General features: G+C 41.1%; 1 protein-coding gene across 1 annotated transcript in view; it reads right to left on the reverse strand.

Annotated features, from left to right (window-relative positions):
* Shc4 (SHC adaptor protein 4) overlaps nucleotides 1-26,647 on the reverse strand; it is a 115,725-nt gene that overhangs the window by 7,630 nt on the left and 81,448 nt on the right. The window contains exons 8-11 of the mRNA XM_008831785.2: nucleotides 25,576-25,744; nucleotides 22,424-22,484; nucleotides 15,669-15,818; nucleotides 5,870-6,123 (exon numbers count right to left, since the gene is read on the reverse strand). Coding sequence (XP_008830007.1) covers nucleotides 5,870-6,123; nucleotides 15,669-15,818; nucleotides 22,424-22,484; nucleotides 25,576-25,744 — 634 coding nt within the window. The remainder of the gene's footprint in view (nucleotides 1-5,869; nucleotides 6,124-15,668; nucleotides 15,819-22,423; nucleotides 22,485-25,575; nucleotides 25,745-26,647) is intronic.

The raw sequence follows: 26,647 nt of genomic DNA on the forward strand, positions 1-26,647 counted from the left end.
GGGAGGGGTGGAGGACAGAGGAAGAGAAGGAGGGAGGGAGAGGGAGAGAGAGAGAGAGAGAGAGAGAGAACACCAGGGGACAAGCTATATCCTTCAAAGGCATGCTCCTCTTAGGTATTAAGTGTATTATTAATAATCCAGAAATGAAGGTGGTGCCCTCCTGATACAATCACCTCTCAATAGCACCACCAGCTGGGGACCAAGTCTTCAACACATGAGCCTTTTCTGGGACATTTTATATCTAAACCATAACAATACAGCATTTATTAAATTCTTTCTATTACTGTTTTTATTATTTTATTACTATTAATTTCCTTCTATTACTATTTTTTAGTGTTTAGACCACAAATGATGTTGAACTTTGTCAAAATGCGTCTTCTACATCCACTGAGATGATTGTGTGATTTGTGCTCTTCCCATTAACATGGTACATGAACCTGGTTGATCTTTGTATGTTGAGCCATCTCTGCATCACAGTGATAAATCTCACCTAGTCAGTGTATGATGCTTTCATGTGCTGTTGAATTGGTTTTTCTTGTAGTAACCTTTTCTGGCTTTTGCATCAAGATAATGTTCACCTCATAAAACCAACTGAAGTGTTCCCTTCAACTTGAGCTTAAAAGGATCACTGCTAATTCATCTCTAAATATTTGATAAAAATCACCAGTGAAGCCATTTGGTCCCAAGCCTTTCTTTGTTGGGAGATATCTGATGTCTGATTCAGTCTCCCTACCAACAGTAATACTTTCAGGTTTTCTCTTTCCTTGTGATTCAGTCTTGATATGTTAGGTGTTTTTAGGCAGTTGTCCATTGCTTCTTCATTATATACTTTGTTGGCATATGACTGCACAAGTACTGTTTTATAATCTTAATTATATGACACCTACTTTAGTGCATTTTTTTTCATTTCCTATTTTGTTTGTGTCTTCTCTGTTTTCTTTTTCTTTTGGTCTGGATGGTATTTATTCATATCTGTGGAACATGTATTTACAGGTAAAGATGAACCACAGCAAGACTACTATGGAACCATTCATACTCTTCAGTGGCCACTTCTCAAACACCCACAGTCGAGTGGCAGGGCTAGAGCCTGGCTGCAGAGTGGGCCATCTGAGTCCCTGGGCGTCAGCCAAGGGAAATAGCCAGGGATTATGGCCTCGCATTCTCCCAGTTCACATTCCTGAGTGCTGACAATGTGGAGCCTTCACCACCCCCACCTTACTCCCAACCCAAAGGACAAGGGGCCTGAGCAGAGAAGGGTGGCAGGACATGTCTGCCGGACCCTGTGCTGGCAGGAGCATCCCTGAGTTGGACGGGGAGGCCTCTAGCCTGAGGCTGCCTGCTGCTTTGCCGGCTGCTGTTTGGCAGCTAGAGTGGCAAGCGCTTCCGGTGCTGCCAGGGAGCATTTGCTGGGTCAACAGGCACTGGCCAGGCAGGCAGCCCTGAGGAAAACGTCCTGGAGTGGCTGCCTGCTCAGTGCTCTGTGGGCCAGGGCTACATTATCTATCTTAAGTTAAATGTCAATTTTCTTCATGCTTAAACACACACACACACACACACACAATTCAGAGCTGGAGAGATGGCTCAATGATTAAGAGCATTGACTGCTCTTGCAGAGGACCTGGGTTTGATTCCCAGCAGCCACATATTCCTAGCACCCATGTAGCAGCTAACAACCATCGATAACTCCAGCTCCAGGGAATCTGATGCCTTCTTCTGACCTCTGAAGGTATTATTCCTAGCACCCATGTAGCAGCTAACAACCATCCATAACTCCAGCTCCAGGGAATCTGATGCCTTCTTCTGACCTCTGAAGGTATTCCATGACACGGCTGCACTTAAACACATTCAGGCAATATACTCATACCCATAAAATAAAAATAATAAAATACTTTTTAAAAACCCACAATTCTTGGTATAATTTTTAAAATTTCTATTTTCTATTTCATTTTATTCTGCTTTGCTGTCGTTTTCCTTCTACTATTAAGTTCTAGCTTTGTTCCATTGATATTTGTTATGATTATAATCTTCAATCTGTTAACACTTTCTTTGTGACCTAACATGTAGGCACCGTGTGCTGTGTTCGTTTGGTAGACTGTGTATTCTACTGCTGTAAGGTAGGATGCTTTGTTTCCCTTTATTAGAGTCATTTGGTTCACAGTGTGGTTCAAGTTCTATTTCCTCATCGAGCTTCTATCTTGTATTCTATTCATTATTGAAAAGGGGACATCAAAATATCCTGCTAATTTTGTTTTGGAGACAGGGTCTTACCATGTGACATAGGCTGACCTTGAACTACTTAGCTAGACTAGCCTTAAATTTACAGTTCTCCGCCCTCAGCCTCCCAAGATCTGTCATTGCAGGTATGTGACACCATGCCACTATAATCTCGTGTTATCATGTGCTTTCCATTTTCCCCTTAAGTTCTGTCAACATTCGCTCCATATATTTAGGTGCTCTGCTGTTGAGAGTACATATGTATGTATACATGTATGTATGTATGTATGTATGCATGTACGTATGTATGTTTTTCTTCTTTGACTTATTTATCAAGTGTTTTATCTGAGTGATGAAGTGATATGTCACTTTGATTTCTTTGGCAGTTTTCTTTTTTTTCTGATAAAAGTATGACCATTCTTGCTCTCTTTTGGAATGAAAATAGTTTTTCATGAAGTAGTTTTTCCATTCTCTCAGTTTCAGACTGCTTGTACCCTTAAATCTAAAGTGAGGCATTTGTGGATACCATCTAGTAAGGTTTTTAGGAATCCACTCAGCTATTCTGGCTTTTAATTGGGGGTTTTACTCTATTTACATTCAAAGGAACTATGTAGATAAACTACCATGGTTTCTGATCCTTTTTCATGTATGTCATTTTTATTTTCCTAATTATGTAATAAAATGACTTTTAATGGGGCTTGGGAGATTGCTCAGTGGTTAAAGTGTTTATCATACAAGCAAGAGAATCAGAGTTCAGATTCCCAGAACCCACATAAATTCCCAGAATTACATAAATAAATGTAACCTGAGTGACCATGGGACAAAAAATAATGCAACTATTGATGAGCAAGAACTTAACTATTGACATTTTGTTGTTTATTGAAAGGGAAGAACTTACTGGAGTTTTGTTGTTGTTGTTATTTTGAGAGAGGGCGTCTCCCTATGTGGCCCTTCATATTTATTTTATATGTATTTTACATGCATACACTTCATTATTGATTTTTACAAATCAACAATCTTTATATTGTATACACTTAGACATATTTTACAGTTATATTTTAAACTTCTGTCTTTTAACTTGTATATCAGAATTAAAAGTGATTTAATGTTCCAGCATTACAATGCTACAATAGTTTGTATTAATCTATAGAGTACCTTTACCAGCGAGCTTTACACGTCCATGTCTTTCATGTTGCTGATTAGTGTCCTTTCGTTTCATTTTGAAGGACTCCATTTAGCATTTCTTGTAAAGCAGATCTCATGGTCGTGAACTCCTCCAGGTTTGTTTATCTAGAGTCTTTATATCTCCCTCATTTTTAAAGGATAGTTTTGCCAGATATAGTATTCTTGGTTGGCAGGCTTTTTTCTTTCAGTATTTTGGGTATCTCAAATCTACCGATGGTCTTATGGATGTTACCAGAAATCCACATTGTCTTAGGGGAGCTCCATTGTATGTGACACACCTGCTTTCTCTTGCTGCTTTCAAATTCTATCTTTTACTTGTGATGGTTTAATCACAATGAATCTTGGTGCAAATTTCTTCAGGTTCCTCCTGGGAGTCCATTGAGCTTTTTGATCCCAGTGTCTATTTCCTACTCCAAATTTGTGAGTTTTCAGCCATTATTTGTTTAAATAAGCTTTTAGAACCCTTTCTCTGTTTCCATTTTTGGATTCCCATTAATACACATTCTGATCTACTTGGTGGTGTCTTTAACATTCCTTAGGCTTTCTTCAAGCTTTTTTAAATTCTATTTTTTCTATTGTATTTCTTTCTCTGGACAAATCTGTCTTCAAGTTCACTGATTATGTCTCTTTGATCAAACCCTGAGCTCATCTAGTGAGTTTTTCTGTTCAGTTACTATATTCTTTAGCTCCCCAAATTGTTTGGTTCCTTTATACTTAATTCTCTTTATTAGTTTTCTAATTTTATTCACAGATTGTGTTGTTGAGCTCACAAAGCATCTTCATGATGATTATTTTGAGTTCTTTGTCAGGTAATTCATATATCTCTACTTCTTTAGGATCAGTTTCCTAAGAATTATCAGGATCCACTGTTCAAGCCATACTTCCCTTTTGCTCTGTGTGTGTCCTAACTGTCCTGCAATCCATGCATTTGAAATATCACCACCTCACCCAGGCTTTTCCGACTAGCTTCATATATAGGAGTATTCTCACCAAGTAGCCCAGAAAGACACCTCTAAAACCTTCTCAGGGGAGGGGTGTGCCTTCTGTGGGCCTGTATACCTAATTTCTCAATTATAGAGGCTTGCCAAGGTTTGCCAGTGTTCTCTCTGAAATCTTTCTGTGGTTCTATGAGTTCTTTTGCTCTGTATACCAAGCCACTTCATACTTCCTCACTCTTAGCAACCGCTAGGCATCCAAGTTCTTACAGCTTACCATCGCTAATTCAAGTCAGACAAGACAGATACCAGACCATTAGGCAGTCCACCAAAAAGCCAGCATGTTGGATGCACAGATCATTCTCTACCTACTCAGGAGGAAGTATCAACTTGTGAACTTTCTCCTGATTGTGTAAAGGAATAACAGTGGCCACAAGCAACAATTTGTTCTTTGTTCTCTGACGCTCCAGACATCTAAATTATGCTGGTTCCACCAGCAGTCCATGTGAGTGAACCAGAAATCAGAACGCCCCTGAAGAGTCCTGTAAAAGCTAGAGTATTGGATGCAGGTTCCACACTTCATTCCCCTCAAGGGAAAAGTCAAGAACCAATACATTTTCTCCTGGCACTGAGCTATGCTGGCTTGGGAAGGGGCTGCTGAAAATAAAATAAAATTGCTCTTCCTACCGACTTCAAGACAGCAGTTCTCAGCTTGATGTTCACCTGGGATACTACAAATTCTTAACTAGATTCTGGAGTTCTCATAAAGGCATTTTGATCCATACAGAATTATTAATCCAGTGATTTCATTGGGGAATGTGGGCTAGAATTCCTTTTCTGTCATCTTTGACTGTGGCTTGGATTACATCACCCTATTCACCCCAAACTTCGAATGCTTCACTCTGTAGCACATTAGGCCATTTGGTTTATATTGTCATTGCACATGATGACTCTAGGCTGCCTTTCTATGGTCATTAACATTGTCTATTCTAGTCATGTGTCTTCCAATATCTTAATTTTCCATTGCTCGGCTCCTCTGGCTCCTCTATAATCTGAATTCTATTTTGAAAACTTTTTCTCTTCCAAAGTTTACATGTCAGATCCTACAAGAAGCCTTCTCAGTTTGGTTCCATCAGAATTCTTCTCTGTCTTTAGATGAAGCATCTTTATCTCATTTGGCCTTTCATTATAATTATTTAAGTACCTACTTTATAAATGTATAGCCATCCTCAGAGTAAGAACTGTTTATGATACTGAACATAAGTAAACAGTGAAACCCTGACCTTCCACACAGTAAAGACTCATTATTACTGAGCTGAGCTGAACTGAATTAAACTGAACTGAACTGAACTGACAAGAGCAGAAAGAGGCCATCTTCTGCTTCATACTCAAGGACAGCCTCCTTTTCTAACCACTGCACTAGTTCTAGCCAGATGGTTGAAAACCAAGTAAACACTTGGGCCTTGAACTCTTCTTACTACTAACTTTTGGATATGAACAGTCTCCTGTGCTGTGTAAGGAGAGCTCAGTCATACCTTGCCTTCAGGATCCACCAAGAGAAGATGCTTTGCCCGGCCACCTTGTAGTCCACTCAGTACATACTGGCCAGGAGATGATGTGCTCTCTCGAACCAAAAAGTCCCCATCCTTAACCAAAAGCCTCTCTGCTGCCCTCCTGCTCAGCTTGCCATGGTAGCATTCTTCACTCCACAGCTGCTGCTTAATGTGTGGCAAAGAGTGTGAGCTGGAAGGCTGGGCGGCAGCACCTGGCTGGACAGTTTTTGGTGCCTCTGAAGTCGGAACACAAAAAGAGACATCACCAAGTTATTCCTTCATACCTCCATTCACCCTTTCACACAGAAAATATAATCGGGTCCTACTGTGTGCTAGGCACTGTTTAACACCGTGGAACAAATGTTCTTGTTTTCAAAACTCCCAACAGGATCTAATTTAATGGTGGACCCCAACACTGCCTTAAGCTTCTGGTACTAGGAATGGTTGCCTAGGCACAAGAGTTTCTCTGTCAGATGAAAAATAGAACAGATGTATGAGAACTGCTTTTGTAACTGTGGGGACTCTTACTGTCCCAGAGGCTGCATATTAAAGAGGAATAAAAGTATGCTGTACCTGGATTACAGAAAAATTCACAATGCTTTTGAATTCTTTTTAGCTTAGCAACAGAAACTTCGAATTATACACACTTTTTAAAATTTTATTTTTATTTTTATGTGTATGAGCCATTTTTCTAGCCCCTATGTATACTTTTTTTAATATTTAGGTTTTAAAATTATGTTTATAAACCACTAAAATTATAAATTTGTGTATAAAATTATAATTTAATTTATAAATTTATAAATTCTTCTGACCAAACATTTTAGCTTAAAATTCCACTGTGGCTGGAATTTTAAAATTTTATTTTTATTTTTATGTGTATGAGCCATTTTTCTAGCCCCTATGTATACTTTTTTTAATATTTAGGTTTTAAAATTATGTTTATAAACCACTAAAATTATAAATTTGTGTATAAAATTATAATTTAATTTATAAATTTATAAATTCTTCTGACCAAACATTTTAGCTTAAAATTCCACTGTGGCTGGAAAGATGGTGCAGCCCTTAAAGGCTCACAACCAAAAGGACAAGAATTCCACTGAATGACCCCCTGCTGTCCTCACCATTCACCTGTATGAACTACAGAAATGATGAGAGAAAAGAAGGGACAACACCGGTAAGGCCCGGCCTACTGGACTTCCCAGGGTCCTCTGAAACCATGAGCACTGGGAACGAGAAGGCCAGTCAAGTGGAGCTTGGCACTGTTAATGTGACGTCATAGTGATAGAATTGTGGTTTAGCTTCATTTATTATAATAGGCACTGTTAAAGCTCTACATAGTTTATGCTGTTTTGTTTTCAAAATCAGACAGACCCCCAAATTGGATTTTTGGAAAGTCACTCAGGCTTTTAAAAAATATATTTTTAGTGAGTTTTTGTGCATTTCATATAATAGATCTTAATCAAATTTAGACCCTCTCCCTCATCTGTACCCCTCCTATAGCCTCCTCTACTGGATTTCATGCATTCTGTCATATGTGTTAAGGCATTTGCACCCAGATGTCCTTTGGTGCAAGTTCATCCATTGGAGTCTAGTCAGCATATCCAGAGTCTCTCCCTTAAAGAAGATCTACTTGCCCTCACCCAGCAGCAATCAGTTGCCAATAGTTCTTCAGCTAGGGATGGGGTCTATTTCCCTCATTCTGTGCTGGATTTTTGTCTGATTGAGATGGCATGGGTCTTGTGCATGCTTCACCATTGTTGAAAGTTCCTATGAGCAAATTCCCAGTGGCCTGAAAGCCTCTATTTCTTATGTTCATGCACCAATCCCGGCTCTTACAATCTTTCTGCCCCATTCTTCCACAATGGTCCTTGAAGCATGGGTGAGTGAGGTTTGATATAGGAGTCTTATCCAGGGACATGCATTCTGCAGTCTCTTATTCTTGAAAACTTAGCCAGTTGTGGCCAGTTCTGTGTGCATTGCACTCTATTGTATGAGGAAACTTTACTGGTGAGAGTTAAGGAATGCTTTTAATCAACACACTCCAAGGCACTAGCCTTGAATTTGAAAAATCTTTCCATCCTCAAAACTGATCTAGCTACTCTGTTTGTAGTGGACAGAGACGTCCATAGCAGATGGCAAGGCTGTCAGGACAGTGCACAGCATATCCTAGAATACAGCATACAATCCCTAGCACTTAGGAGGCTGAGGATTTCTGAGAGTTTGAAGTCAGCCTGGGATACATTAAAGCTTGAGACAAACCTGTACAACTCAATGAGACCCTGTCTCAAAACAAAACAAACAAAAAACACCAAAAAAAGGAAGTAACTGCATAAATTTTTATGACTGAATTCCAGTAAAAGGTACATGTTTAATGGCAAATTAGCAAAGAAAATAATCATAGAAACCAGGCATGGTGCTTTGAAATACAAAGAAACCACTCTTCATTTTCTTAACACAAAGGAAAATTTACAGTTCTAATAGAAGGGTCTCACCAATGAGAAATACACTGAACTCTATGCTTTAGAACTTGCTTTAGAACTTGTATTTCACCATACTATGAAGTCATCAGTGTAGGCACCAGTAGTGCCATATAGAGATAATCCAGTTCCTTTGTTAGTATGTTGGAGTTTTGTCCCTACTTACAAACTTCTTTTTGCATAAGACAGCTTTGATATATCACCACAAATATATTTAGTAAAGAGAACTTTAGTTCTAAATCTAATGACTGGAAATAATTCTCCTCTACAAATAATCAAATCTTTCTGTTGCTGCCAGAAAAAGCCTGATGAAATGTGTCCAGACTGATGAATAATATTTGTAGTTGGCCTTGATGCTGCCTGCTTTCAGGCACAATGGAAAATTTCTAATGAACAGTCCCGTGTGTGTTTGTGTCAGGGATAGGCTCTACATGAGTGTGAGGCAATGCATGTGGGCATGTATCTGTGTGAGTGCACGCATCTTAGTGTGATGGTTTATTATGAGATTATGGACAGCTTTTGGACAAGGGCAAAACAATAGAAAAACAGACATTATATCATCTTGAAAAGAGTCAAGCAGATTATGGGCCAGTTGGAGGATGCAGAGATTTTCCTAATAGGTTCTCAGAGTGTCACAAGGACAAGACACAGTGCTGGGTAAGTTCAATCATTCATATGTTTGCTAAACATCGAATTCTGTTAAAAGGAGAATATGTGATGGTTTTCCCATTCATTTTAACTTTAAAAATTATACATGTTAATTCGTTTTAATCTGGGAAACAAAAACAAATCAAACTATGGACCACTTAGTGGTCTCCTCACTAAGTGCAACCAAATACTATGATACATTATCCACCACCTTGCTACTGTGGAAAAACTGAAAATAATAAGGAACTCATGTGCTTAGTATAGATCCATCTCTAAAACAAGAGTTGGATAAGCACGTATAGAAGGGAGTTACCATAACTTATTCACACTCTTAAAGGAAGTAGAGAAAGGCAAATAGGGGCAAGTAGTAGATCCCTAACTATCCACCAGAATCCCAAAGGAACTCAGAAGAGTGGTTGACATCTAGAGTATTGGATATAGTATTAAGGCTTGGAAGGAGATTTTAATCTTTTCACTTTATACCATTCTTTATTGTTTGCATTTCTGCTTGAACATCTGTAGTGCTTTTGAATGAAATGCATGCAAAAGTCAGGATAGTCCTGTAACTAAGGATATAACTGGAAGGTACAAACTTTGAGAAAAGTGTCAAAGTTGAGGGGAAAGATTCAGTTTTCAAAAGTTGACCCTATTCTCCCCCAACACATGACTTCATACCCTATTGTAGAGAACTGCAAGTCCAGTCAGGTCTGCTTAGTAGTAGTAGTTAGGCTTTATAAAGTTGCTGTAAACACTGATTTCACCAAAAACAAGCCATTACTCCTAAAGGAAATAGAGTTTCCATTCCTGCAAGCCTCAACTCACAGCAACATAATCAATCAACACACTCTTATTTTATGTGGGTTTCTGTTTTAAGAGACCAGGTTTAGTATATATTAACACTGAACTCATAGTCAACAGCATTGTAATTCACAGTTGCTCAATGTTTATATAAAACATACACTTTTCTCTTTAAAGCACATCATAGTTTTCTCGCACTTAGAAAACACTAGACAGTACTTTAATACCATCCTTGGGGAATATTTTAAGCAGTGAAATCATTAATAAATAGTACAAAAATGTGAAAAAGTTGGTATTAAATACACCACAAAAGGACATTTGGGTTTTTTGTTGGTTTGTTTCTTCCTTTGTTTTTTCATTTTCTGAGACAGTCTCACTATATAGCCCAGACTGTTCTCAACTCAATATGTGCCCAGTGTGGCCTTGAACTCATGCATTCCTCCTGCCTCAGCATCTCAAGTAATGGGATTACAGGTATGCACACCTGATTTAAACACTCCCTATCCCATGAAAACCAAAACAAGGTAGTGCTTTCCCTTGTCCAGCCTCAGCTGGGAGCATGCCTCAGATGAATGAGAGTTTGTGGGGCTCTATACATGTCTGCAAATCACTACCAAAGCATTCTGAGTATTGATTTGAGGGTTACAACTACATTTTAGCTAGTTCTCAGTTATAAAACCTACAAAGACTGAGGATTAACTGAATATAGTTTATTAGTGTGAATTACCAGATATGTGAAGGTTATATAAAATGAATAAATAAAAATACATCTAGCGCCATAAAGTGACTAAAAACTTTTTATTAATTTTTGACAAAAAAATGTTAAGCAAAATTGAGAAGCTAAGATAGTGCCTAGAAGGCCGGGTGTAGTGGCACATGACTTTAATCCCAGTACTTGGAAGGCAGGAGTAAGTGGGTCTCTGTGAGTGCCAGACCAGACTGGTCTACAGAGAGTTCCAGGTCAGCCAGGGCTACTTACTGAGACGCTGTGTTAAAACAAAACAAAACAAAATACAAAACAACAACAACAAAAAGACAATGCCCAGAGAGATTGCTTGCAATATAAAGGAAGAATTATGCATCTCTTGAGAAAATTACAAAGATGTGTCCACTTGTATATGGTAGTGAATAAATTGCTGTGGAAAGGAGAACTGGCCCAATAGAGGAAACAATCAGGAGCCCAGAAATAGATGCACATGTGGGAGGAGCTCAGTGCAACAGAGTGCTGCTGGGAAGAGAGAGATTATTTAAGCCATAGTGTTTGGGAAACTAATTCACATAGATAAAAGTAAGTTACACCCACTCTGATCTAAAATATAAAAAGTCAAGTAGTAATAAAATTATAAATCCTATAAAAGAGAGGGGACTGGGGAGATGGCTCAGCAGTTAAGAGCACTGGCTATTCTTGCAGAAGACTTGGGTTCCAATCCCAACACCCACATGGTGGCTAACAACCATCAATAACTACAGGGGCTCCAACACCCTCCTCTGACCTCCTCAGGCACTGCACGACACGGGTGCACTTACACACAAGCAGGCATAACACTCATACACATAAAATTAAACAAATTTTAAAAATTTTAAGCATATAAAAGAGAGATAAGAAAATCCAAAGAACATCAGATGAAACCATACTAAAATATGATAAAAATGGAAATTAATCGAATAGAAAATATACAACAAAACCCTATGAAATTAAAAGACAGATACTTCAGAAAGATCAATAAAATTGACAAACCTAAAAGAGAACTGGTCTGATAAAATGGAGAAAATTACCAGAGAGTGCATTACTACAGAGCCTTCAGACAGTGCAGTGACAATAAAGGAATAGTCTCTAAAACTTCATGTGGAAGAACTCTGCTCAAATGGAGTAGAATCCTACTCAGTTTCCGAAGAAATTTCACTGCCAAAGAATTCAAAATACTCGAGTCTATGGGTTTGGCTCCTGAAATAAATTCTAATCTCTCATGCCCATATCAACAAGAAGCAGGCTGCAAAGCGGCAAAGACTCTGGAGAGGCACATCCCCAGCACCTGCTCTAAGGCAACTCATGGAGGATGCTGGCAGGAATAACCCAGAGGCCCAGGTGCAGGGCACAGATAATAATGAACAAGAGTCTTCTCAAAAAGCTGAGCTGGGGTCCAAGCAAACGTCTCCATCTCTAGCTCAGAAAGCCTCCAGAGTTCTTGCATAGCATAGGGCTACATCCCTCTGCAACTGCATGCCTCCCTTTGTGAACCTGAGTTTTAGTGCAGTTATCCTATTCTTATCCCACCATCAGGTTTGAGTGTGGAGGGGGAAGACATCTTGGCAGACAATAAGGATCTCTCCTAGATGCCGCATGGAAGCCGGCAGTGCACAGGGTTCCACATGGACATCTGAGAGGTACAAAGGTGCACTGCGACAGAGACAGCTAATTCTCTATCAGTCCCTACCTACCCTTCCACTACATTCCAGAACTTCCAAGCTTTATCTGGGCACCCAGACAGAGTAACTTCTGGGGACGTAAGGTCACATGTCTGAGTTCTGCCAGTGGCAAGTGAAGAAATGACTGCAGTCTTTGAGTGAGAAGAAATCATGTCTGCCACTCTGGGTCCTATCATTTAAAGGTGTGTGCATGCATTACTCTGGCCTTTCTTCTCCCTGGCTGAATACAGAGGAGAACCCAAGCAGGCACCTTGAACCAGAGATGGAAGCCAGATGTCAAGAATGGCAGTTCAGCCTCATCCTTATCCTGGGCCACCAAGGATAGGCATTGAACCATTAGGCAAAAAGAAATAAACCAATCCTTTTCATAGGATACTGTAGTGTTTCGGAGCTTTTTTTGTTACAGCAGTTTAGACTGATCATAGTGGAACTAAAGAAACTCTCTTGCTGCTGTCAGATAAAGACTGTGTCAGAACTCTCATGCTAGCCGCAGTGTGGGGGGTGAACGCAGGAGACTCGTGTTAGCAATGTGCAGATAGGTGGAGGACCCATTATGGTAGCAGGGTGCGGGATGGATACGGGGCTTTCACATTAGCAGTGTGTGGGGTGGGTGAAGGAACTCCAAGAGCACTTTAGGAGATACTCAGAACTCTGGGGTTTTGTTTGCTTGTTTTCATCCTGTGCTGATTGATCAGTAAGTTTGTCTAGATAAAGGAGGATAAAAGAGACTTTTAAGGAAGAAGGAACCAGGAGAACAATTACAGAAGAAAGACTGAAGGTCCATTTAAGAAATTTTATACAAAAATAGGTGGAAAAGTTACTCCTGCTCTATCTCACCAGATTTTCTTAAGCCAACATTTTTTATGGAATTTTTGTGCATTTCATACAATACATCTTAATCATATTTAGGCCTTTTCCCCTATCTACACCCCTCCATAGCCCACCTCCTGCCAGATTTCATGCATCCTGTCATATATGTTAAGGCCTATCGCGTCAAGATTGTGTCCCAGATGTCCCTCAGTGTGAGTCTATCCACTGGAGCCTGGTCAGTTTATCTAGCATCACTCCCTCAAAGAACACCAACTCTCCCTCACCCAGCAGTGATCAGCTGCTAATAGCTCCTCAGCTAAGGTTGGGGCTTCTTGCCCATTTCCCCACTTCTATGCTGGGTTTTTGTCTGGATTGTGTTTGCATGGGTCTTGTGCATGCTGTCACCATAGCTGTGACTTCATATGAGCAAGTTCCCAGATGCCTGGAAAACTCTGTTTCCTCATAGTGATCCACCATCCCTGGCTCTTACAGTTTTTCCATACCCTCTTCTGCAATGGTCCCTGAACCCTGGGTTGCTGAGGTTTAAAACAGGAGTCCAACATGTTTTAATGCGTTTGAACTTGGACTTAATTTTTTTTGGCGGGAGAAATGGCTGGAATTAACCTCAAGGAGTCAGCAAAAGCCCAGGAGCGTTATGGTACTTTAAAGCCTATTAGGAAGGAAAGCTAGAGTATCAGGAAACATGATTAAACACGCTGACACTAATGCAGGGAGGGGAAAAGGGTGACATGAAAAAGACTACAGTCTGGAAAACACCTCTGTGGATAAGGCAGGCCTTGTTTTCAGCTAACAACAGGAATTAATTTTGCTTTTTCATATCATCAAATTGACTATAACAAAAGGTTGTCTCTTTTCTTTGTATCTATCTATCTATCTATCTATCTATCTATCATCTATCTATAGTGAACACTCAATTATAAAAATAAAAAACAAAACAAAACTAGAGTTATAAATCAAAATACATTCCAGGTCATCTAATTTGCTCCTACTAACTTAGGAGTCTAAGATGTTACATTTCTGAACATTCTATGAGCTAAAGCTGCCACGTGTGCACTTCACAAAATGTCTTTTAAAGCCATCCCTGTAACAAATATTACCTTATCCACATAGGACATTTCATACTGAGCAAATGAATCATTTTACTGCAGCTATATGAATTCATTTGATTCCCCATCATCCATCTCACAAGATGTCCTCTGTGGTAGACAGAAATTCATTGCCCACATCCTCCTTCAAGGAAGGACCAACTGCCCATACAGACAGGCCCAATGTAGGACAACTTTGACAGAACCATGGCTTTCACAGGCCTGCACTATAGTTCCACCTCCCCCTCTGCCAATCTTACTTTCTCTCCTTGCTTCCAGATACTGCCCATAAAGACCTTGCATGCCACCCTCACCTTAGTATCTGCTTCCAGATACCCAATTTGGCTGGACTGGGTGCCAAGAGTGATCATAGAAAGTTTTCAGAAAGATAGACCACTTGCCAAAGGGCTGATTCTGAGGGCTCACTTATTTAGAGAGGTAAGGTAGTCTGTGGAAGCCTGGGCCCAGCAACATACCCCTCTAAGCTTCATCGTGCCATCTTAACTGCAATGGCTGGAAAGCTGGCTTTGGCTGCTCAGAGAAACTTCTGAGCTAGCTGAAAGGCTTCTCTCAGGGAGTGGTTCTCCAAGTTTGGAGCAAACCAGATTTGATATGAAGCCAATCTCTAAACCCACCAAGCTTCGGTACTTTATGAAAAACACTTTTGTGTATTTTTCAGATGGTTGGAGACTTTTGCTTTTATTTATTTATGTTTCTACTTATGCATTTACCCCTAGAAGCAATTTGGCTCGCCTTATTGTATTTGACCCACAGTATACGACTGGAGAGCACAGCCATCTTTCTTCAGTGCTGTGTAGATAGATGTCTTACCAAGAAATCTGAAATAAATAAAATTAATATTTCCACTGGACAAAACAGAAATAGTGGCCATTGTCCCTCATGCAAATAAACAAATTCAAGACTATCTTCTGGCTTTGACAGTCCTTCCTGCATCCAAAACACACATCAGAAACTCAAAAGAATTGAAAATAAATTCAAAGCGTTTGGAAGAATTATTTGAAAGCAACATGCTAAATTCTTGATATCCATATCTCCACAAAGCTTTATTCTTTATTAATGATGGAGAAGGACTGAGGTCAAGAAAGAATTAGGAAGTGAAAACATTTGCCTCCAAGTCTGATAACCTGAGTTCAATCTCTATAATCCATGTGGTGGATGAGAGATCCGACTCCCACAAGTGGTCCATGCTTGTGCATGTGGAGGTATGTATGTGAGCACACACACAAATAATAAATAAATAAATAAATGAATAAATAAATAAACAAATAACAAATAAATGTGATGCAAAAACTTTTTTTTAAAAAGAAGGTGCAAGCCATTAACCCCAGCACTCAGGAGGCAGATGCAGGCAGATCCAGTCCTGCTGACACCTTGATTTGGGGCATGTGACCTCCATAACTGAGAGAATAGAATTCTGCTGATTTAAGACTTCAGGTTTATAGTAATTGGTTGACACGTCCCCAAGAAATGAATAGACGAGGTGTAGGTACTTACTTCCACAATGCCATGGGCTCCTCTGTGGCTGAACTGAGCTTTCATTTCCAGCACAGTCAAGTGTACTGTGAAACACCTGTGTGTTAATGTAGCAGGGGTCATCAAAGAGATCCACTCGAGAGGACTGCATCCCTCTCACCTGGGAAATACCTGTAACGATTAGTAGTTTGCTTTATAAACAGTAAATCATATTTGAGTTGAGGAGTGACAGGAAGCTATAAGTCAGGACCACACCAAACCAAGACTGAACACTGACGTTTAGGTCGGAAAAGCACCAGTCTGAGGAAAAGCCACCTCTCTTTGCCCTTCTTGCTGCCTCATTCCTTTTGTGAGTTGGCCCAATGACAAAAGCTGGCAGGAAAGAAGCAACAGGACCCAAAGGAAATGACCAGTGGAAGAAAAGGACCGTTGAGCAAACAGCATCAGTCTGCAGCTCAGAGTGATAGTCCAGCAATAAGGAAATATATTTCACATTGATCTTGAATATCTATGCCCTCTCCCTTTTAAAAAGAACATACTTAATGCAAATTCTTACTCCCTCTGCATTAAATTAAATTAAAAGTAAACCAATGGTTACATGGATCAAATACACTCTTAAGAATGGAAAGTTTGTGAGGGCTAGAGAGATGGCTCAGTGGTTAAGAGCACTGGCTGTTCTTGTAGAAGACCCAGGTTCAAATCCCAGCACCCACACGGGGCTAAAAATTGCCTGTAACTCCAGTTTCAGGAGATCTGATGCTCTCTTCTGTCCTCCGTGGGCACTGCATGACATGGGTGCACTTACACACGTGTAGGCATAACACTCATACACATAAAATTAAAATAAAAAAAGAAAAAGAAAAAGAAAAAGAATGGGAAGTCTGGCTTTTTTCTACTCTTGAGTTTTTTTCTTCTCAAGCACAGCCTTGCACTGATTGCTAATGTTGCACTGTTATTCAATGGAATGGATTCTACCCTTCGGTTATCTCTTCCTCTCTTCTTGGCCTGTTCTTTCCCACTCCATTCTATTTTACCTACTTTGGACAACATGGTCTTTTGTTTCGTTTTGTCTGTTTGTTGAGACAAGTTCTTCCTGTAGCCCCAGCTTGCCTGGAACTCATTGTGTAGACCAGGCTTGCCTCAAACTCACAGAGATCCACCTGCCTCTGCCTCCCAAGTGCTGGGACTAAAGGTATGTGCCACTATGTCTAGGGCAAAATGGTCAAAGATTTTTTAAAACTGAAAATCCAATCATATTTCTCAGAGATTTAAAAACCTTCCAGTTGCTTCTCTAATCTAATGAGCTGCAAGTCCTGCTCTATCTACCTGGCTTCCCTTCCTCCTCCCTCCTCCCCAGGTTCTGCCAGGGCCTTCCTGCAGTATGCTGTCATCATAAGGGCTGTCTCCTTTGATTGACATGCTTTTCTCTCCCCTTTTCCATCACCCTTACCCTTCAGATGTCAATTTAAGCATCTCTTTCTTCAGAAGAGGCTTCCATAATCCTCCAAGACTAGATGGGGGGGGTCTCTGCTTTTCTAGAAGTGTGTACTTAACATTTGAAGGCCATTCCACACAATTAGCTAATTCTCCCATTTCTATTACTTGTTTAAGGTCTGTCCTGCATCTAGACTGCATGTCCCATGAAAGAGGTAATGTATGCTTTGCTCATAACTATAACCCTTCATGTGCCTGGCATGTAACTGTTACTGAATGCGTGGATATTAGCACAGGATTTCATGGCCTGGCAACACGAAGTTCTCTATATCATCCCTAAGAACACCAGGATAATTTTTTGCTTCTCTGTTTAAACATTACACTTATAGTTTTAGCTCTATGCATTACAGGACTGCCACATATCTGAAGCAGTGATGCTTCACTACACCAAGAGTCATGGCACTTACCACAAAACAGTGCTTCTAGTGCTTCAGTCATGAAACCCCTTTGATGCAGTCCAAAAGGGAAATCTCATATTAGACTTCACATCATGGTGAATAGGCCTATGGTTCTTATAACTCATAGTCTGGAAACTTATGAAAACACCAAGCAAGAGAGGCCAGTGGGAAGACTACCTGTCCTCCTTTCATACATTACTGTTTGTCAGCTACTACAGGTCGTACAAATTCACACTTTGATGCAGGAAATCCTGAAGGAGGGGTGGGGTCTCTACAGAGGGAGGGGTCAGCAGGGCACTGTGGGGTCTCTACAGACAGAAGGGTCAGCAGGCACTGTAGGTCTCTATAGAGGGAGGGGTTAGTAGGGCACTGTGAGTCTCTACAGAGGGAGGGGTCAGCAGGGCACTGTGGGGTCTCTACAGACAGAAGGGTCAGCAGGCACTGTAGGTCTCTATAGAGGGAGGGGTTAGCAGGGCACTGTGAGTCTCTACAGAGGGAGGGGTCTGCTGGGCACTGTATTTTGTGACATGTTAGTTTCTGTTTGCTTGGATTTATGAATGATGGTGTCTAAACTTATTTTCCAAATAAAAAGTGACTTAAAGGTCACTGCAATGAAATCAAGGACTAAAGGTAAATCTTTCACTCTTAGCATAAGCTCCTCCTTAGCTGCATAAGCTTAGAAATAATAATGACCTAGTCAGATTACACTTTGTCCCCAAACTCTAATTCTGCAGACTTAAAATGATCAAGATTTGAAAGGTAGATTTACATCTAATTTATTTATCAACAAATGCTCTAAGTGCTGGGCCTTGAGATAGCAAACAATCATTTATTTAGGAGCTCCTGTCCATAAAAACATTCGTGCAAGTGGAATATGACTACAAGTGCTTACAAGTGACAAGGAGGCCTGCTCCTAAACTCATAGGGACCTGAGTTCAAATCCTCACGCTGCCTCTTTCTGTGTGTGTGGCCTGGAGCAAGTTAATTAACGTAAGACTCAATTTTTACTATCTGTAAAATACAGTTGTAAGGATGAAAGGAAATAATGTTTGTGAGACACTGGATGCAGTGCCCGCCTTTTAAGTAGGTGTTCAATAAGTAGTTCCCATGACTGCGCAGTTTTTGCCTATTCATCAGTGCTGTGTAGCACTCGTCTTAGTGGAATTTATCTTCTCCGTTCCCTTCACCTAATTCCTATTTGTACTTTAAATTCTGTGGTGCAACCATCTCCTTCTGGAAGCTTTCCAGAATCCTGCCCCCTCCAGGCTTCAGAAGGTGCCAGTCTCTACTTGCCTCGTCTCACCCTTGAGACTGCAGATACCTTGGCTCCTTGAGGAAGGACTAAAACTCATTTGCTCATATGTGTGCATCTTCTAATGTCTGCAGTAGAAAAAAGTGCTCAAGAGAAAACTGTCAGCTAAATGAGTAAATGGCTGAATCTCTACTCAGTCAGCTACTCGTCCCTTTCTGAGCAAACGACTCCATCATATTCTGAAGATGCCGAATCACCCTTTCTCACACGGTGTTGACTCATGTGCTCCTCACAAAAGCATTAGCCTGAGTTTACCACATCAAGTTTACCAACCAAAGGAATGCACAGAAGCCCCGGTGTTCTTACCCGGGCTCCCTTGAAACTCCCATTCTTTTTTTTTTTTTTACAAATGCACCATCATATTCAAGTGCTCAGTGTGATCTTAAAATGTTTTAAAGAGCCCCATACCATACTCACATTTAAACTCATTCTAGGCTAGACTCTGTGGTTGATGGGAGCTTAGCCACACATGCAAGCTATAATGTATTCCAAATGTTCTTTATGCTTAATGTTTCTCTGAGAACCTATCCAAACTGCCTCAAAGTTTGTGGCAGAAAACACACACACACACACACACACACACACACACACACACACACACACGCACGCGCACACACGCACGCGCACACACGTGCGTGCGCACACACACACACACACACACGCACGCACGCGCGCACACACACATTGTTACTTTGACAATTTTTTCAAGTGAAAACTCAGAGTTTCTGGAAATTTAATGTCATTTTGATTGAAAATATCAGCATTTCGAGTACGGGGAGATGGCTCAGGGGTTCAGAGCACTGGTTGTTCTTGCAGAGGTTCAGTTCCCAGCACCCACATGGTGGCTAACAACCACCCATAACTCCAGTTCCATGGGATTGGATGCCCTCTTCTGGCCTCTCGGAGCTTTGCATGTATATGGTACACATGCATTCAAACACTCATACACATAAAAATAAATGAATAAATAAAATTAGCATTTCCATTTTAACTTGAATATTGGGGAATCATAACTCTATTACACTAATAATTTTTCATATGTAAATTTAGTATTAAGGATATGACTCTTTTATATATCAGCTAATAAACACAACAAACTCCTTCAACGACCATTGCAATATTTATAACATACCCAGAATTCAAGTTTTAAGCCAATGCTTGAATAAATGTCTTGGGAGGAAAAAGCCAGACCGTATTGAGAATATTCATATAGATATCTCCCAAGTGCTTATGTATGGGTCTCAGGGAAATACCATGGAATTATTTATTTGTTACTTTGGCAATTGGCTAATTTGTTCATTGGTTAAGAATTTCAGATCTTTATTTTATTTCATTTTATTTGACACAGGGTCTCATCACATAGCCCTGGCTGACTTGGAACTCACTGTGTAGACAAGCCTGGCCATGATCTTACTGAAATTCTCTGCCTCTGACTCCCGACTGCTGAGATTAAAAGTGTGCACCAACACACTTGGCACTTGGATTACTTTTTAAACAAGTAGTCACAGGCAGGGGCTGAGACAGGAAACCTTTAATTATGGATGTCTTAGGTGAAAGGACACTATGGTAATGAACTTTCTTTACCAGAATAGGACGAACTTTACTTGTACCTTCTGGGGGCATGGGTTGAGTTCTGTCGCAGTATGATTTGAGGGCTGAGGTTTGGGGATATGGCTTCCTAGCACTGGAATCTGACTTCTGCTTCTCCATGGACTCAGTGCTGTATCTCAGTGATTTTAAGGGGCAAACTCCTAGCCCAAAGACTTTTTCCAACTAAAAACACAGTCTCTCTCCTCCCAAGATTCTGAAAAGTTCTCTGTTAAAATTATTACCACAGAGCCATTATTTAAAATGTAAGTGTGCAGTAGAACCTTTTTTTTTGTATTTGTGGTTTAAAAACATATTCATTTACCAGCCAGGCATAGTGGTGCACGCCTTTAATCCCAGCACTCAGGAGGCAGGGGCAGGCAGGTTTCTGTGAGATGGAGGCCATAGTGGTCTACATGGTGAGTTCCAGGCCAGCTGGGGCTATAGGGAGACCCTTGTCTCAAAACCCCTCAAAACAAAAAAAACGAAAGAAGGATTAGCAGACATCATTTGAAAAACAAATCTTGGACTCCAAACAAATTTTTATTATAAAGTCTGTTCATGTGTCTTATTATGTTTACAGGACTTTAGTGTGTGTGTGTGTCTGTGTCGTATCTGTGTCTGTATCTGTGTGTGGATATATATATATAACTAGGGGTCACATGTTGGTTTAAAGGTGAAATGAATCAAGGAAAGCAAAACAATAAACTGGACACCATGATAAGACTTAACTTTGAAAAAGGAACGTCTTGAATGAAGTTGAAATGCACACTACTTCTTTTGTAAATGTACACTTTTGGAGGAAGAATGTGTCAAAATGAGAATGAAAATCAAGGTGAGAACTCTTGCAGGAAAGGAGGCGACGCCTGCTCTATTCCCTCCCATTTGTGTGGTCATTTAGGATGTGCAGTTTCCCTTTAGAAGCCCTGATAAATATTACGAACTCCCTTCAGAAGCTGGTGACTGAGGTCAGAGCCATGCTGAGTGCTCAGGGGACAGGAAGTAAAGAAGCTGACAAGCTGAAATTTGGAGTTCCTCGGGACTCTGCTGCAGACTTGAGAGTCATCTTTCTGAGTTTGCCCCTGTGCTCTCTCTCTGTGCAGTGGTCTGGGAACTGGTCCTGAACACTTCATTTGAGCTCTGGTGCACATTCATCCAACTCATTGCTTCTCCCCATCTGTTCCTCACACTCTTTTCTCTCTTCTCTCATGACCTGTACCTAGAAAATTCCCTCTCACATCCCTCAGGTTTTTGTCTGGTTGTCACTTCCTTGGGGTGACCTTCTGTACCTCCAGATGAAGTCTGGTTTCCATAACATCTTGTTCCAATAGCAACCTGGGTTTTGGAAACAGTCGTAGGTTGGTCTCTTTACAGATGTCTTCCTGACAACTGCAAGCTACATGATGCCAGCTGAACCTCTGTGCTTACTGTCTAGCCCAGCAGCTGAACCATGAAGTGCCTCAAACAAATGTCACTGAGAAAACTGGTGAGTAAATGAAGAAGTCATGAGTGAGACAGAACAAGTAGCTCCCCGACAGGACACAGTGGTGGCCAGTAACTGATGCACTTACATCTCAGGTCTCCTTTGTGTTCCTTTTGTTGACTGGAACAGAGGTTTTATCCTAATACCAGTGGATTTGGCAGACATTGATTTCCACATTAATTTACTGCCTGGTCTTGGATGGAACTTCCTTGAGTTTTGAGCAAAGGAAGCCCCTTTCCAGTGAGGGTTTTCATGACATCAGAGCAGCGCAAAGCCCACAGGCACAGTCACCAGCCTGGTCATCATATGAGAGCAATAGAAAACCACAAAGCTATGTAGTGATGCACCAATGGCATCCAGCTCCCCTGGGAAGCATGTAGCCGGAGGATTGTGTTTAGTTCCATACCTGGCTTTTCCATGAAGGATGTAAGAGACAGGGCCCATACATTCATATGATTCAAAAGGAGTCAGGAGTGGCGTCTGGGAGGGGCGCTGCACCTACCTAGTGCCCTGCTTTGTTCCACACAGTTCTCATATTCGCTGCTGCGCCTGGAGTTCCCGGGCTGTACAAACAAGAAATTGTGGGACATTTAAAAACAGTGCACATTCGTAAAGTTAAAAAAAATACTACTGAAGAGAATACAAGAGGCAGCTTCACTTTCTGACACAGAGACGTCTGACAGGAGGGAAACTGAGAATTCGGGTGTTCCTTGGGCATTGCAAGGTGGATTTGATGTGGGGGTGGGGATGTCATAAAGACTGTGCCCTGTGTCACTAGGGCTCTTTCTTCTACTCCAGAAGTCGCATTCCAGTACTCGGTCTCAGTCAGAAAGTGATTCTTTAATCAAATTAATTAGTTAACGTGTGTGTGTGTGTGAGTGTGTGTGCATGTGTGTGTGAGTGTGTGCAAGGCTGCACAAATGTGCTTGGCTATACAAGAGTGTTCATGCATGTGGACACCAGAGGCCAACCCTGGGTTGACCTCACTCTTCCCCATCCTCAGGAGTTACTCATCTTGTTTTTTAGAAATGGTCTCTCACTGGAACCTGGGGCTCACTGCCTAGGCTAGGCTGGCCAGAGAGCCTGAAATCTCTCTCTGTCTGCCTCCCTTTCTACAGCATTGGGATTATAAGCATATGCCACCACACCCAGATTTTTTAAAATGTGGGTTCTAGGGATTGAAACCAGGCCCTTGTAACTGCTCAACAAACACTTTATCCAGTAGATTACCCCCCAGGCCCCCAAGAGTGAATTTTAGGGTGTGTGTCTGAACAGTGACCATGTGGTCAATCTCTAATTTTGAGTTTACAGACTAGAACCCTACTCTACTGAGGTTTGTGCCAGACTCACTTCTCATTCTTGAAACTCCAGCCAACCAACAGGCTTTAATCATCTCCTGTCTATATATGTAGTGTCTTCGGCACCAGAGTGAAGAGGTGCTAATGCCTTCAAGAAGATTTATCTGGGGCTGAAGAGATGATGGCTCAATGGATAAAGTACTTGCTGTGCAAGTGTGAAAAAAGGAGTTTGGCTCCCCAGTGCAGTAGGCAAATCCCAGTGCAACTATAGGCAAATGGGGCAGAGACAGGAAAATCTCCAGAAGCCCCAGGAACAGCTAGCTTGGCGTACAAAGGGGCAAACAACAAGAGAGGCCCTGGTTCAAACAAGGTCGAAGCTAAGGACTGACCCTGGGTATGTGATATTCACATATCTTCACACATGACCAAGTATACACATACAAACATTTTAAAAATTAAATATATTTACCTAGGAATATCATGTAGCTTTAGGGAATGAAATGAGTAACAAGTATGTGGTTTTCAGAATCGTCTAAGCAAGTGGGACCAGAATTTTAAAACGTGCAGTAAAGTTTGGGTGGATGACAAAGATATTTGTATGGTAGAGTCCTAGCTATTAAAGACTAAGTTGATACGGGCCCCAAAATGTTAAAAAAAAAAAAAGCAAAATCTGTTGATAGGTGGAAGTTCCATGAATAAACATCACTAAATCTATAGAGGAACTGAGCTGAGCTGGGCATGGTGGCAATGCCTTTTATCCCAGCACTCAGGAAGCAGAGGCAGGGGGTCTCTGTAAGATCAAGGCCAGCCTGGAATGGACAACATAGTGAGTTCCAGATGAGCCAGGGATGCATAGTGAGACAGTCTAAAACAAGGAATTGAGTTTAGAGTTAAGAAAATGCTGACTTCAACCTTGATAGAAGTAATTGATATAATGCAAGCTGGTATTGCAGCTGAAGAGATGGATAAAGGCCAAGGTCAGAGAAAGTAGAAGAAAGGTCACCGGCTAGAGGCAAGATCCAAGCCCAGGGAAGAGCCATGGGAAGCGCTTACACTGTCAAGGCAGGGCTTGGGTTTTCAGGTAGAAGATGGAAGAAAATATGATATAAAAGAAAATAAGATAGAGTTTGCTTTTTAAAAGTATCAAAAATGCTGGGGAGATGTCTCCATGGTACAACGTCCCTAGGCAAGCCTGAGGACTGCAGCTCCCGTCCCCAGTACCCATGTCAGGTGGCTTGGTGGCCCCTGTACTCCCAAGACCTGGGAGGCAGAGAAGGGGGAAATCCCTGGAGTAAGCTGACTGGCTAGACTAGCCCAGTTTGCAAGCTCCAAGTTCAGCAAGAGACCCTGTCTCAGTAAATAAAGTGGAGAGTGATGGAGGAAGATGCTTGACATCAACCTTAGACTTCCACGTGTGAGCACATATACACAAGTGCACACATACCACACACACATAAATATGAAAAAGTATAAGATGGATCACAGATAAATGGCAACACATGTGATAAAACAAATCTAATAAATGTTATGCATGTGAGAGTTCACGGAAGAATTCTTTAGACTTCTCTGTGCATTTGAAATATCCACAATAAAATGCTGGAGAGGGAGAGCAGGAACTGGGGTGTTATAAGAAGTTCAAGGAGAGGATGACATGATGACGATGTTTTGGAAGCTAACAGAAGAGGCTTCACAAAAGAACAGACGGTCAACAGGTACCAAAAGCTACCAATGGATGAAGAATTCAGAAGGGAAAAGATTTAGCATGTAACCACTAGTGACCGTGGTCAAAGTCATTTCTTTGTCAAGCAGAGTTTGAATCTTAAAGGTGTAGCGAGTACTGAAGTGAAGCAGCCATGGAGGCAGTGCCTCCTGGAGGTCTGTGAGGGAAAGGAAGGTGCGAAGGTGTCGGCTGAACCGGAGGGTCAAATTCACCTGCAGACAGAAAAGAAAGGACTAACAACATAGAGGCAGAGGTTACTGGGCAGAATGAGGGCACAGAGATGGCAAGAGGGGCTGAGTGGGGAACACAGGGACAGGGTTACGTTTCGAGACAGATGCTCAGGAAGAGAATCAAGAAAACAAAGAGACAGTGATGGGAAGGATGAAGATGAGGATGACAGGTTGGATGGTCCTAGTTTTCCCAGTGACTACAGATATGACGCCATCTGCAGAAGCTGTGGCTAGGATACTGGGAGTGAAAAACGATCTAGTACAGACAGCGATTCACTCAATAGCCCAGCTTTGGAGGAGGATGGCACTTTCTTTAAATACGCATTTGAAAATCCTCAAATTGAGGGCTCTAGTGGTAAGGGTAGGGACCCATTGCTGGTACCAGCAATAATAAAACATTACTTACTAAATAGCACAACTTTTCACACCGTATAGGGCAGTAAGCCATTTGTTCTGTAGCTTGAACCTTGATCCGCACGTCTGAGATGCCGCCTACTGGCGGCTGCTTCCCTGGGATTGCATTGTAATAGTCATGATCTCTCTCCTCAGCTGGGCCATCAGGATGCACCTCCTCGCTGAAAGGGAAAAAAATCCCAATAAGCAGGGCAGGAATTCAAAAGCTATAGGGACTGCAAAGGGATCAGAGCCAAGCAAATCATCCTGAAAAACTGTGGATTCATGTTTTAAGTTTATTGCTGTGCTTAAGTGATGTCAAACATCTGGACTGAAACACCGAATTGTTTAGGTTTCTGTAGACCATCCAAATGGAGTAAGCCAACAAAGAGCGTCAAGCGTGATGCTTTTGCGTTTCTCTCCAGTAATAAATAATGATGATGATAAAGAACAAACCTCCTAAACTCAGGGCTGTTTTGTCACAGGATCATAAAAATGTCAAGTCTTCCTGGGTACCTCCAATCTACTTCAATCATTTCATATTGGAAATTTTTTGATCAGAGAAAATTTAGATACTGTTTTTTGGGTAGAGGGCCCAGCCTTAGTTTACTAAACGAACATGAAAAAGATCTGTGGCCAGCTATCTTGTCTGCACAAATCTAGACAAGTGTGGGATTCATAAAGAACTACACATGTGACAAGTTGGGGAGATTTATGTAAACATGCAATTGTTTTAAAATTGAAACAGGGTTAAAAAAAGAAGAAGAAGAAACAAATGACTTTTCTTCCAAACTGGAACTAGTAAATGTTTCTTATAAGAAAGAATAAATCAAACCAACTCTTGTTATGATTGTGTGTGTGTGTGTATGTGTGTGTGTGTGTGTGTGTGTGTGTGTGTGTGTGTGTGTGTGGTCTGACAGTGCAGGTACACATGTGGAGGTCAAAGGACAGCTTTGAGAGTCAGTTCTTGCCCTCCACCTTGTTTTAAGCAGGACTCTGGTATGCACTCCAGGCTGGCTACCCTGGAGCTTCTGGGTGATTCTCCTGTCTCCACTTCCCATTTCTCCACAGGAGCTCTGGGATTA

Source organism: Nannospalax galili, unplaced genomic scaffold (assembly GCF_000622305.1).
Source record: "Nannospalax galili isolate Female #2095 unplaced genomic scaffold, S.galili_v1.0 scaffold735, whole genome shotgun sequence".
In the NCBI taxonomy this organism is placed as follows: Eukaryota; Metazoa; Chordata; class Mammalia; order Rodentia; family Spalacidae; genus Nannospalax; species Nannospalax galili.